This window comes from Mobula birostris, chromosome 32, assembly GCF_030028105.1.
Source record: "Mobula birostris isolate sMobBir1 chromosome 32, sMobBir1.hap1, whole genome shotgun sequence".
NCBI classification, from domain to species: domain Eukaryota; kingdom Metazoa; phylum Chordata; class Chondrichthyes; order Myliobatiformes; family Myliobatidae; genus Mobula; species Mobula birostris.
Genome location: NC_092401.1, coordinates 3,285,215 through 3,299,174, shown reverse-complemented (window position 1 = coordinate 3,299,174; position 13,960 = coordinate 3,285,215). Strand labels below are relative to the sequence as shown.

At 45.3% G+C, this 13,960-nt stretch overlaps 1 protein-coding gene across 5 annotated transcripts in view; it reads left to right on the top strand.

The window, feature by feature from the left end:
- Nucleotides 1–13,960, top strand: part of LOC140191037 (uncharacterized) — a 101,825-nt gene that overhangs the window by 58,411 nt on the left and 29,454 nt on the right. For all 5 annotated transcript variants that reach the window (XM_072248091.1, XM_072248092.1, XM_072248093.1 and 2 more), the window contains 2 exons: nt 2,705–2,767; nt 10,601–10,663. In XM_072248091.1, coding sequence (XP_072104192.1) covers nt 2,705–2,767; nt 10,601–10,663 — 126 coding nt within the window. The remainder of the gene's footprint in view (nt 1–2,704; nt 2,768–10,600; nt 10,664–13,960) is intronic.

Below are 13,960 nucleotides of genomic sequence, written 5' to 3'. Positions count from 1 at the left end.
GGCATAGATAAGGTGGACAGGAACTCTTCTTTCTTCAGGACAGGGGTGTCCAAAACCAGGGAGCATTGGGGGTTGAGAAGAGATAGCTTTAAAAGGGATCTGAAGGGAACTTTTCATGCAGAGGTCACTTTCAACAAACTCTGCACTTGTGCTCCTCAGTTTCCCTGTTCCATTACACTCCCAAATGCCCTACCAGTCATACATAGGATAAGCCTTATGCTGGTTTGACTTCCAAAAATGGACATGGAGGGAATGTTTGCTACAGGGTGGGAGTCTTGGACAACCTAAGTATGGAAGAATGCCCATTTAGAACAGAGATGAGGAGGAATTTCTGTAACAAGGGAGTGGTGAATCTGTGGAACCCATTCCCACAGATGGCTGTAGAGGCCATCATTGGGTATATTTAAAGTCTGGGTTGAAAGGCTTTGAAATACTTTGTTCATTCATTATGCACCATGTTATATGACATAGGCAATCATGGTCTTTGCATGACTATGATAGTCCTTGGCAAATTTTCCAAAGAAGTGCTTTGTTATTGCATTCATCTGAGCAGTGTCTTCACAAAATGAGTGATCTCAGACATTATCTTGTGCCTCATGCATCTGCATTCAATTCATTTATATAAATAATGAACAAAAAATCCCAACACTAACATCTGTTGCATGCCATTAGTCACAAGTTCCATTCCTAAGGACAATCTTAAAAGAAACACCATCTGTTTATAACCTGCTTTGAACCGACTACACTAGCTCTTGCTGGATTCTGTCCGCTGTATTGCAGTACTCCCAGTGAAGACCTTCACTCATAGACACGTAGATATGCCCTGGCCACAACACTGACATAACCAGTAAGGCACCACATTGGAAGTTTTTTTCCATGGAGCAGCTCTGAGTGAACATTCAGGAGCACTGGATAATTGAACGAATCTCTGTATTCCACTAGATACATGAGCACACGCTTATGCTCGGTAGCGGGTGTGCTTTTTGTTTTGCCAGTGGGGAGAGGGTGGATGGTTGCTCACCGCTGCTTATGCACAGTAGGAGGGAGCTGTACCCCCCGTACTTTAGGGTGCTCACGTTTAACTGTCCTTCTTTCTTTGGGGCACTTCTCTGTTTTCGTGGATGTTTGTGAAGAAAAAGCCTTTCAGGATGTATATTGTATACATTTCTCTGACATTATACTTGACCTTTGAACAAAGATTGGACATCTTCAGCAGGTTGTGGGGCATCTGTGGAAAGGGAATTGATTTTGATTCCCCTCCCCCACGTATTTCAGCAAAAAAGAATCAGCACACACCGCCCACCAACCAAACAAAAAGCTTTCAAGTGAGCCATGATCTGCAGTACAGAAAAACTAATTGTCAACCAGCCCATCCAACATGCCGCACAGGCTGTCCCTCTCTCTCCCTAATAAAGGGGCAGGGAGGTGTCACACAGTGAGAGTGGAGAGCAACAAAAACAAACACCTTGGTGATTTATGGTGTTAAAATCTGCTGCATCACTTTTTTTGAGTTCTCAAACTCAAGAATCAGCTGCAAACTCTCCACCAGCAATAGAGAGAGAGAGAGAGAGAGAGAGAGAGAGAGAGGGAGAGAGAGAGAGAGAGAGAGAGAGAGAGAGAGAGAGAGAGAGAGAGAAAGAGAAAAAGAGAAATTCACCAAGTGTAGAGACCTTCGATAGCTGATCTGCTGTTCCTGGTATTGCATTTCCTCCCACGACGCTTTAGTCAGTGGCACTGGCATAGGATTGGCTTGTCCACAGCCTCAGAGTCTCGAAGGTGCACTCACTTTCTTGGCTGCACCCTTGGGATACTGATAAATGGCCAGTCTGTGAGCCCCGGAAATGGGAACCAATGGTGTAAAGAACCATAGTTTGAGTGCACTGACAGAACCCCTCCACCTTGAAAAGGAAAAAAAAAGAGACATTAAAGGCAGAAATTAAACTGTGCTCACAGATGAGCTCAAAAGATGTTCTCTAGCACTATCATTTCTCCATAGTGATGTTATTCAAGTCAGAATAACTGATGCTAAGATTAAGGAAGACATTTTTGTTAATCCACAAATCATACAGATTATCAGTGATAGACAAGCAATTTGAAGAACTTCCATTGGGACCAAAGAAAATCACATGGAAGACATTCAAGGATGTTAATTGAATTTTTTTTGGAAACCACGGAGCACCAAATTACATGCAGCTGGTTGACAACATGCTTCAAGCATACAAAACCATGAAGTGCAATGTGTCACTGAAGATTCATTTTCTGCATTCCCATTTAGACTTCTTCCCTGCAAATCTTGGCGCTGTCAGTGATGAGCACGGTGAAAGGTTTCACCGGGACATTGCAGTCATGGAGAAACAGTATCAGGGCAACTGGAATCCATCAGTGCTGGCTGATTATTGTTGGACACTTAGCAAGAAATATCAGACACTGACTACAAATAAAAATCATCAACAAAACATTTTCAGTTTAGTTGAGCTATCGCAAAGTATCAGCACCATTATGTAATTAAATACATTATATTCAATAAAAGTTAATTTCTTGTTTCTCAAAATTCCTATGTGATACAATAGTTTGAAATTAAATTTGTGTTCGGCTTCAAGTAGTCTATCATAACCAAAGAAAATTCTGAGTGAAAAACATTTCTGAAAAAATTAGTTGTCTGGTGTAATGGAATTATCTCTCTCTCCCTCCCTCTCTCTTTTAGTCTCATCGATGGAAGCAAAATTGAATGCCACAATGAAAATGCTGACCCAGACTCAAAACGAAAGTAGGTTGGAATCACTACTTGTTTATATGTTTGGAAGATTCCTACACACGCTGATAAAAAGTGAAGGAAAGATTGGGAACTAGTGGCATGTGGAGGAGGAAGTCATAGATTCTTTGAGTCATACAGAATGGAAGCCATCCATTTGTCTCAATTCTTCCACACTGACCAAAATTCCTGTCAGTTAGGCGATTTTACCTGTGTTTGGGCCCATATCCATCTAAACCTCACCTATTCAAGTACCTGTTCAAGTGCATTTTGAATGTTGTTTCTGTATCTTCTGCGAGCTCATCCCATAGATGGGCCAATTTCTGGGTGACAATGTTGTCCTTTACTTTACTAATAAGTCTCTCCCCTATCTCCCTAAATCTATGGCCTCTAGTTCTTGAGTGCTTAAGGAAGTAGCCCAAGAAATAGTGGATGCATTAGTGATAATTTTTCAAAACTCTTTAGATTCTGGATTAGTTCCTGAGGATTGGAGGGTGGCTAATGTAACCCCGCTTTTTAAAAAAGGAGGGAGAGAGAAACTGGGGAATTATAGACCGGTAAGCCTGACATTGGTGGTGGGGAAAATGCTAGAGTCAGTTATCAAAGATGTGATAACAGCACATTTGGAAAGCGGTGAAATCATCGGACAAAGTCAGCATGGATTTGTGAAAGGAAAATCATGTCCGACGAATCTCATAGAACTTTTTGAGGATGTTACTAGTAGAGTGGATAGGGGAGACCCAATGGATGTGGTATATCTGGATTTTCTAAAGGCTCTTGACAAGGTCCCACACAGGAGATTAGTGTGCAAACTTAAAGCACACGGTTTTGGGGGTACGGTATTGATGTGGATAGAGAATTTGTTGGCAGACAGGAAGCAAAGAGTGGGAATAAACGGGACTTTTTCAGAATGGCAGGCAGTGACTAGTGGGGTACCGCAAGGCTCAGTGCTGGGACCCCAGTTGTTTACAATATATATTAATGACTTAGACGAGGGAATTAAGTGCAGCATCTCCAAGTTTGCGGATGACACGAAGCTGGGCGGCAGTGTTAGCTGTGAGGAGGATGCTAAGAGGATGCAGGGTGACTTGGATAGGTTAGGTGAGTGGACAAATTCATGGCAGATGCAATTTAATGTGGATAAATGTGAGGTTATCCCCCTTGGTGGCAAGAACAAGAAAACAGATTATTATCTGAATGGTGGCCGATTAGGAAAAGAGGAGGTGCAACGAGACCTGGGTCATTGTACACCAGTCATTGAAAGTGGGCATGCAGATACAGCAGGCGGTGAAAAAGACGAATGGTATGCTGGCATTCATAGCAAGAGGATTCGAGTACAGGAGCAGGGAAGTACTACTGCAGTTGTACAAGGCCTTGGTGAGACCACACCTGGAGTATTATGTGCAGTTTTGGTCCCCTAATCTAAGGAAAGACATTCTTGCCATAGAGGGAGTACAAAGAAGGTTCACCAGATTGATTCTTGGGATGGCAGGACTTTCATATGATGAAAGACTGGATCGACTAGGCTTATATTCTCTGGAATTTAGAAGATTGAGGGGGGATCTTATGGAAACGTATAAAATTCTAAAGGGATTGGACAGGCTAGATGTAGGAAAATTGTTCCCGATGTTGGGGAAGTCCAGAACGAGGGGTCACAGTTTGAGGATAAAGGGGAAGCCTTTTAGGACTGAGATGAGGAAAATCTTCTTCACTCAGGGAGTGGTGAATCTGTGGAATTCTCTGCCACAGGAAACAGTTGAGGCCAGTTCATTGGCTATATTTAAGAGGGAGTTAGGTTTGGCCCTTGTGGCTAAAGGGATCAGGGGGTATGGAGAGAAGGCAGGTACAGGGTTCTGAGATGGATGATCAGCCATGATCATACTGAATGGCGGTGCAGGCTCGAAGGGATGGCCCACTCCTGCACCTATTTTCTATGTTTCTATCTATGGCCTCTAGTTCTTGATTTCCCAGACCTGGCTAAAAGACTGGACTTTCACCATATCTATACCCAGCTTGACTTTAAGCACCTCTATTGGATCACTCTTCATTCTTTTATGCTTCAATGATTAAAGTTCCAACATGCTCAATCTCTCTCCATAACTCTACTGACATTCCCTCTATGTTCTTGCCATCTCAGTGGCTTGGGTATGGAGGAATGGGGTGTGAATGTGAAATCTTCCATTGTCTGTCCATGTCTTTTGACGTTGATACTCAGTTAGTGTCTATGATGATGATATTTTTTCTCTCTCTCTCTCTTTTAGTCTTATCCTTGAGAATAAGGGCTCCCTTTAAATAATCATAGATTTCAGGAAGCACATGCTGATCACAATTATCTTGATAAGATAAAAGCAAAAGCACCTGGGCTTACCGGTTTTAACAATTAGTCAATATGGGTTGCGCAAGGAACCCTGAAGCCCGATGCTCTGTGCCAAGCCAATGAGGTGCGCAGGGCTCACGACTGTTGGATGTTTCAGGTTGAGACCCTTCATCTGAGCTGAAGGATATGAGGGGAGTTAGGCAATATGAAAAAGTGAAGGGAAGAGGTGGAGCAAAAACTGGCAGGTGATAGGCAAATCCAGGTTTGGGGAGGGGTGGGGGGTGGTAGTGGGTGATAAGCTGATGGGAAAGGAGGAGAGTGGGAATGTTGACTGTGGGTGTGGCAAACAGTGGAAGATGGTGTAATCTGATAGGAGAGGAAGGTGAAGCACAGAATCAAGGGAGGGAGTTAAGGAGGAGAATGTAGATGATGGGCAGATGGAGAGGCTAGGGCGGTGAAAGAGAGGGTAATGGGGCTGATGGAAAAGGAAGGGAGAGAAAAAAGTGGGAAAAAGAAGACAGGGAGGGAGCAGTTTGAGTATATGATGGGAAATTGCTGGGGCACCCATCCCAAGCCCTTAGGTGACATCTCATTTTATGTCTTCATACATTGTGCTGTGAAGTGTGCCCACACACTGTGCTGTGACCTGTGCCCACCAAGATGTTAAACATTTATCGGCAAGTATTGCCAATCAGAACACTTCTCCGTAGCTATGCTTGTAGACTGCTGAGTAACCGGGATGACACTTGATCTTATGTCATCTGGCTCTAGACATCTGCTGTGATGGAGGTGCCAATGAGTTTTCCTGTAGATAAGCCTGCAGGTGGGATGCATTTAACTGCACCAATATTATGGAGGCTGAGAAGTTGCAGAGCACAACTAATTTTGTAGGCAGAGAGTTGACCAAACTTCATATTTCAGGATGACAAGGGCAAAATAAGTCATAGTCATAGAAGCAGAATTAGGCCATTTGGTCCATCGAATCTGCTTCACCATTTGATATTGGCTGATCCATTTCCTTCTCAACTCTATTCTCCTGCCTTCACCCCATAATCTTTCACACCCTAACTAATCAAGAACCTATCCATCTCTGCCTTAAGTACACCCAATGATCTGGCCTCCACACCTCATTTGGCAATGGATTCCATAGGTTCACTACCCTCTAGCTAAAGAAATTCCTCCTCATCTCTGTATTAAATGGATGTCCCTCTACTCTGAGGTTGTGCCCTCTGGTCCTAGCCAGCCCACTATAGGAAAGAAACAGCCTCTCCACATCCACTGTATCTAGACTTTACAATATTCGATAGGTTCTCCCTCCCCCCTCCCCCCCCACCGACATTCTTCTAAATTCCAGCGAGTAGAAAGCTCAGTTTGGACTTTTACCTCTGTACGTCCATGGAAATTTGGCTGCTATTGATGTGTTTTCATTGAAACTTAACTATCGTGCTGTGTTTGTGGGCCTCATGGTGAGGTTCATGGAAAAGTAGCTGCTTTAACATTGACAAATCTGGATTCATCCCCAGCAGCCCGTGTGCTCCTCAGTTTCCCTGTTCCATTACACTCCCAAATGCCCTACCAGTCATACATAGGATAAGCCTTATGCTGGTTTGACTTCCAAAAATGGACTATCTGTCTATATACAAATTTGATGACCAACCCTAGTGCAATTTTCTTTCAAATAATTTATATAAATAACAAACAACAAATAAGTAATGAACAACAAGGATCCCAACACCAATGCCTGTGTCACACCATTAGTCACTGGTCTCCATTCCTTCGCACAACCTTAAAACCACCACCATTGCTTCCCCCCTCTGAGTCAGGTTTGAACCGACTGCACTAGCTCCTGCTGGATTCTGTCTGCTGCAACACTCACAACAGGCTGGAGAAACTCAGCAGGTCGGGCAGCATCCACGGAAATGAACCGTCAATGTTTCGGGCCGAGACCCTTCGTCAGGACTGTAGAGGGAAGGGGCAGAGGCCCTATAAAGAAAGTGGGGGCAGGGGGGGAAGGAGAAGGCTGGTAGGTGCCAGGTGAAAAACCAGTAAGGGGAAAGATGAAGGGGTGGAAGAGGGGAAGCAGGGAGGTGATAGGCAGGAAAGATGAAGAAGGAATAGGGGAAAACACAATGGGTAGTAGAAGGAGGCAGAACCATGAGGGAGGTGATTGGCAGCTGGAGGAGGGGGCAGAGTGAAACTGGGATGGGGGAAGGGAGGGGGAGGGAATTACCGGAAGTTGGAGAATTCAATGTTCATGCCCAGGGGCTGGAGACTACTGAGATGGTATATGGGGTGTTGCTCCTCCAACCTGAGTTTAGCCTCATCATGGCAGTAGAGGAGGCCATGTATGGACATATCTGAATGGGAATGTGAAGCAGAGTTGAAGTGGGTGGCAACCGGGAGATCCTGTCTGTTTTGGCGGACGGAGCGGAGGTGCTCGACGAAGCGGTCCCCCAATCTGCGTCAGGTTTCACCGATGTAGAGGAGGCCGTACCGGGAGCACTACATTCAGCAGGTGACCCCAACAGACTCACAAGTGAGATGTTGCCTCACCTGGAAGGACTGTTCGTGGCCCTGAATCGTGGTGAGAGAGGAGGTGTAGGGACAGGTGTAGCACTTCTGCTTACAGGGATATGTGCCGGGTGGGAGATCCATGGGGTGGGACGTGTGGACCAGGGAGTCACAGAGGGAACGATCCCTGCGGAAAGCGGAAAAGGGTAGAGAGGGAAAGATGTGTTTAGCGGTGGGGTCCTGTTGAAGGTGGCAGAAGTTGCGGAGGATAATGTGCTGGATCCGGAGGCTGGTGGTGTGGTAGGTGAGGACAAGGGGAACTCTGTCCCTGTTGTGGTGATGGGAGGATGGGGTGAGGGCCGAAGTGCAGGAAATGGAGGAGATGCATGTGAGGGCATCGTTGATGACGACAGAAAGGAAACCACGATCCTTAACGAAAGAGAACATTTGAGATGTCCTGGAACGGAAAGCCTCATCCTGCGAGCAGATGCGGCAGAGACGGAGGAACTGGGAATAGGGAATAGCATTTTTGCATGTGGCAGGGTGGGAAGACGTATAGTCGAGGTAGTTATGAGAGTCAGTGGGCTTGTAGAAGATGTCAGTGGACAGTCTGTCTCCGGAGATGGAGACCAAGAGATCAAGAAAGGGGTGAGAAGTGTCCGAGATGGACCAAGTGAATTTGAGGGCTGGGTGGAAGTTAGAAGCAAGGTTGATGAAATTGACGAGCTCAGCACGGGTGCAGGAAGCAGCACCAATGTAGTCGTCAATGTAGCGAAGGAAAAGTTGGGGAGCAGTACCCGTATAGGTTTGGAGCATAGACTGTTCCACATAACCAATGAAGAGGCAGGCATAGCTGGGGCCCATGTGAGTGCCCATAGCTACACCCTTGGTCTGAAGAAAGTGGGAAGAGCCAAAAGAGAAGTTATTAAGTGTGAGTCCCAGTTCTGCCAACCGGAGGAGGGTGGTGGTGGTGGGGAACTGGTGCGGTCTATTGTCCAGAAAGTAGTGGAGGGCTTTGAGGCGGCCTTCATGGGGAATGGAAGTGTATAAGGATTGGACACCTATAGTGAAAATGAAGCGGTCGGAACCGGGGAACTGGCAGTTATCGAAGAGGTGGAGGGCATGGGATGTATCCCGGATGTAAATGGGGAGGGACTGAACTATGGGTGACAAAATGGAGTCCAGGTAGGCAAATACAAGTTTGGTGGGGCAGGAGCAGACAGAAACTATGGGTCTACCGGGACAGCCAGGCTTGTGGATCTTGGGGAGGAGGTAAAATCGAGCGGTACGGGGTGTGGGAATTATGAGTTCAGTGGCTGAGGATGGTAGGTCTCCGGAGTTGATAAGGGCGATGATGGTACGGGAGACAATGGTTTGATGTTTCTTGGTGGGGTCCTGTTCCAGAGGTAAGTAAGAGGAGGTGACAGAGAGCTTTCGTTTGGCCTCAGTGAGGTAGAGGTCCGTTGGCCAGACTACTACGGCACCACCTTTGTCTGTGGGTTTGATGGTGAGATTGGGATTAGTGCAGGGAGAGTGGAGGGCAGTGCATTCAGAGGGAGTGAGGTTGGAACAGGAGAGAGGAGTGGTGAAGTTGAGACGGTTGATGTCTCAGCGACAGTTGGAGATGAAAAGATTGAGTGCAGGTAGAAGGCCCAGGTGGGGTGTCCAGGAGGAGGAGGAGGGTTGAAGACGGGAGAAGGGGTCATCAGTAGGGGGAGGGAAGTACTTGCCAAAGAAGTAGGCTCAGAGACATAGGTGACGGAAGAAGAGATCAGCGTCATGGTGGGCACGGAACTCACAGAGGTGTGGACGGAGGGGGACAAAAGTGAGGCCCTTGCTAAGGACAGAACGTACTGCCTCAGAAAGAGGAAGGTCAGAGGGGATGGTGAAGACACGGCAAGGGTTGGGGCTGGGGTCAGAGGAGGGTGAAGAGTGGCAGGTCTCAGGAGGGAGAGGGGGTTGGGATATTCAGGGAGAGCGGGGTTAGGGGTGGATGAGGGATCAGAGGAATGGAGGGGCGATGAGGGGTAGAGGGAAGGTTGGGAGTCGCGGGGAGGATAGAGGGTAGTGGAGGAATAAGACGAGCGGTAGGAACCAGTGGCAGTAAGAGTCTGGAGAGGGTCAGGACCTCGGACCGAGCTGGATCTAGAGCTGGGGGTGGTGGAGCCTGTGGCCTGCAGGGCACCATAACTGAGGTCCCAGTCAGAGGCAAGTGAGTCCATGGCCCCCTGGGGGCTGGTGCCCATGTCCGGAAGGCTGTGGTTCCAGTCAGGCTCAGAGTCGGAGGCAAATGGGTCTTCGGCCTGCCGAAGGCCTGAGAAGTTGAGGTCCGAGCTGGAGGTGGTCGTCGTCGTGGGCTGCAGGTGGGGTGGTCCTTCTTGGATGCAATGAAGGAGAAGAAACAATGGTTGGAGGCGTGAATCCGGCAGAGAATGAACAGAGTATTTTGTGTTTAGAATTTTGTCTGCTGTATTGCTGTACCCCCATTGAAGAGGTTCACTCATAGTCACGTAGATATGCCCTGGCCATAATAAAGACATAGCCAGCTTTGAATTTGATGAGCAAGGCACCACACTAGTAGTATTTTTCCATGGAGAAGTTCCCAGTGAACATTCAGGAGCACCGGGTAATTGAATGAATCCCTGTATTCCACTGGATACACGAGCACGAAGATAGGAAATATTCAGTAGGTTTTGGAGCATCTGTGGAGAGAGAATTGATTATGTTCTAGGGGGTGGGGTTGGTGAACATATCAAAACCATCAGAGCTTAGTCATTGTATAAACCCAGAGCAGGCATTGTTTGTAACTGTATCTGAGTGCCTGAACAATGATACCAACAAAGTGCACTGACACTCCAATGATTGCGCATTACCCCGATGGGAAGTGGTTGCTCTGTGTTTTATTGGCTAGTTTGGAATTTATTATTAAGAAGTAAGTCTTCAATTGTTTGTTTATGTCTTCTGATGTTGATGGTTGGCCGGTATTTAGTTGATAATGCAATTATCTCTCTCCATTTAAGTCCTGTCAATGGCAACAGGCATCAACAACACCCTGAGTGACCTGAACCGGACTCAAGAAAAGAGTAAGTTGATCAGATTTGTTCTGAAAGATTTTTATATTCACCCAGTCTATGATCTTCATGATTTTATACACCTCTATAAAATCACCACTCATTCCAATCTTTTTGAGTGAATAAATTCCCTACCGATTCAGCATCTCTCCATGACTCAGACGCTCAAGCTCTGATGACATCCTTGTTAATCCCATCTGCATTCTTTCCAGTTCAATGGCATCTTTCCTATAGCAGGGCAACCAAAACTGAAAATAATTTCCAAATGCAAGCACCCCAGTACTTTCCAGAACTCCAATGTACCATTCCAACTTCCATGCTCAATGTCCAGACTGATGAAGGCCAGCATGTCAAAAGCCTTCACCATTCTGAGTACTTACAAAGCCTCTTCAAGGAACCATGTACCTGTGCACCTTGGTCCCTCTGTTCTACAACACTCCCCAGGGCCCTACCATTCACTTTGAAAGACCTATCTGCATTCCAAAAATATAAATCGCACTAAACCGATTTTAACATCAAGCCCAGTTACCCAGTTTATCAAGATCCTGATGTAAATTCTGATAACTATCTTCACAATCTGTGACACCAGATGGTTTAGTGCCATCTGCAACTTACTATCTGTGTCTTGTACATTCTCATCTAATTAATTAATATTGTTGATAAATAGCAAAGGGCCAAGCACCAAGCCCTGGGAATATCACTAGTCATGTGTCTCCAGTTCAATAGCTCAGGGGGATCAATGGGCATCTCACTGAAGAATATTGAATATTGAAATGTCCATATAAAATGGACATGGAGGGGATATTTGCTATAGTGAGAAAACCTGGGATAAACTAAGAATAGAAGAATACCCTTTTACAACAGAGATAAGGAGATGAGGAGGAATTTCTGTAGCAAAAGGTTGGTGAATCTGGAACCCGTTCCCACAGATGGCTGTAGAGGCCGTCATTAGGTATATTTAAAGTGTGGGTTCAAAAGCTTGGAAAATGTTTGTTTGTTATGTGCCATGTCATGTGACGTGGGCAATAATGGTCTTTTCATTGACTATGATTGTCCTTGGTATATTTTGCAAAGAAGTGATTTGTCATTGCATTCATCTGGGCAGTGTCTTCACAAGATGAGTGATCTCAGACATTACCTTGTGCCCTGGGCATTATATTCAAACAATTCCTATAAGTAACAAACAACAAAGATCTCAACACCAACTCCTGTGGCTTGCCATTAGACACCAGACTCCATTCCTAAGGACAACCTTAAAACCACCACCATCACTTCCTATCAGTTTTGAACCAACTACACTAGCTCTTGCTGGATTCTGTCTGCTGTATTGCAGTACTCCCAGTGAAGAGCTTCACTCATAGACACATAGATATGCCCTGGCCACAACAATGACATAACCAGCAAGGCACCACACTGGAAGTATTTTTCCATGGAGAAGCTCCCAGTGAACATTTAAGAGCATTGGGTAATTCAATGAATCCCTGTATTCCATTGAACACACAAGCACAAAGATAGGAAATATTCAACAGGTTGTGGCGCATCTGTGGTGAGAGAATTGATTATATTTAGGGGAGTTGGTGACCATTGCTCAAAAGTTAATCAGAGCTTAGTCATTGTACAAAACCAAAGTGGGTATTGTCTGTAACAGAATCTGAGCCCCTGAACACTGAGAACAAGAAAGTGCACTGACAATCCAGTGATTGCACATTCCCCTGAAGGGCAAATGGTTGCTCTGAGTTTAATTGACTGGGTTGAAATACATCATTAAACAGTAAGTCTTTAGTTGTTTGTCCATGTCTTTTGATGTTGATGCTGGACTAGTGGTTATTTGTTAATGGAACTACTTCTCTCCTTGTAAGAAAACAGAAGAGATGGGCACACTCAGTAATCTGAACCAGTCTCAAGAAACACGTAAATTGATCAGGTTTATTCTGAAAGTTGTTTGTTTTCACCTAATCTATGTCCCTCATGATTTTATACAGCTCTTCAAAATCACCACTCATTCCAATCTCTTTGAGTGAATAAAGTCCTATCTATTCAATTTCTCTCAATAACTCAGTCCCGATGACATCTTGTTAATCCCATCTGCACTCTTTCCAGTTCAGTGGCATCTTTCCTACAGCGGGGCAACCAAAACTGAAAATAGTCATAGTCATACTTTACTGATCCTGGGGGAAATTGGTTTTCATTACAGTTGCACCATAAATAATTAAATAGTAATAAAACCATAAATAATTAAATAGTAATATGTAAATTATGCCAGGAAATAAGTCCAGGACCAGCCTATTGGCTTAGGGTGTCTGACCCTCCAAGGGAGGAGATGTAAAGTTTGATGGCCACAGGCAGGAATGACTTCCTACGACGCTCTGTGTTGCACCTCGGTGGAATGAGTCTCTGGCTGAATGTACTCCTGTGCCCAACCAGTACATTATGTAGTGGATGGGAGACATTGTCCAAGATGGCATGCAACTTGGACAGCATCCTCTTTTCAGACACCACCGTCAGAGAGTCCAGTTCCATCCCCAAAACATCACTGGCCTTACGAATGAGTTTGTTGATTCTGTTGGTGTCTGCTACCCTCAGCCTGCTGCCCCAGCACACAACAGCAAACATGATCGCACTGGCCACCACAGACTCATAGAACATACTCAGCATCGTCCAGCAGATGTTAAAGGACCTCAGTCTCCTCAGGAAATAGAGACGGCTCTGACCCTTCTTGTAGACAGCCTCAGTGTTCTTTGACCAGTCCAGTTTATTGTCAGTAATTTCCAAATGCAGTCACACCATTGCTTTCCAGAACTCCAATGTACCATTCCAACTTCTATGCTCAATGTCCAAACTGATGAAGGCCAGCATGTCAAAAGCCTTCACCATTCTGTCTACTTACAAAGCCTCTTCAAGGAACCATGTACCTGTGCACCTTAGACCCTCTATTCTACAACACTCCCCAGGGCCCTACCATTCACTTTGAAAGTCTAACCTTCATTCTGAAAAAGCAACACCTCACACTTAACCAAACTTAACATCATTTGGCTTTCCTGGGCCCAGCTCCCTAGTTTATGAAGATCCTTCTGTAAATTCTGATAACCATCTTCACAATCTGTGACACCAGTTAGTTTAGTGCCATTTGCAAACTTACTAACTGTGTCTTGTACATTCTCATCTAAATCATTGATGTTGTTGATAAGTAGCAATTGGCTCAGAACCGAGCCCTGGGAATATCACTAGTCATGTGTTTCCAGTTCAATAACTTAGGGGGATCAATGGGCATCTCACTGAAGACTATTGAATATTGAAAAGCCCATATAA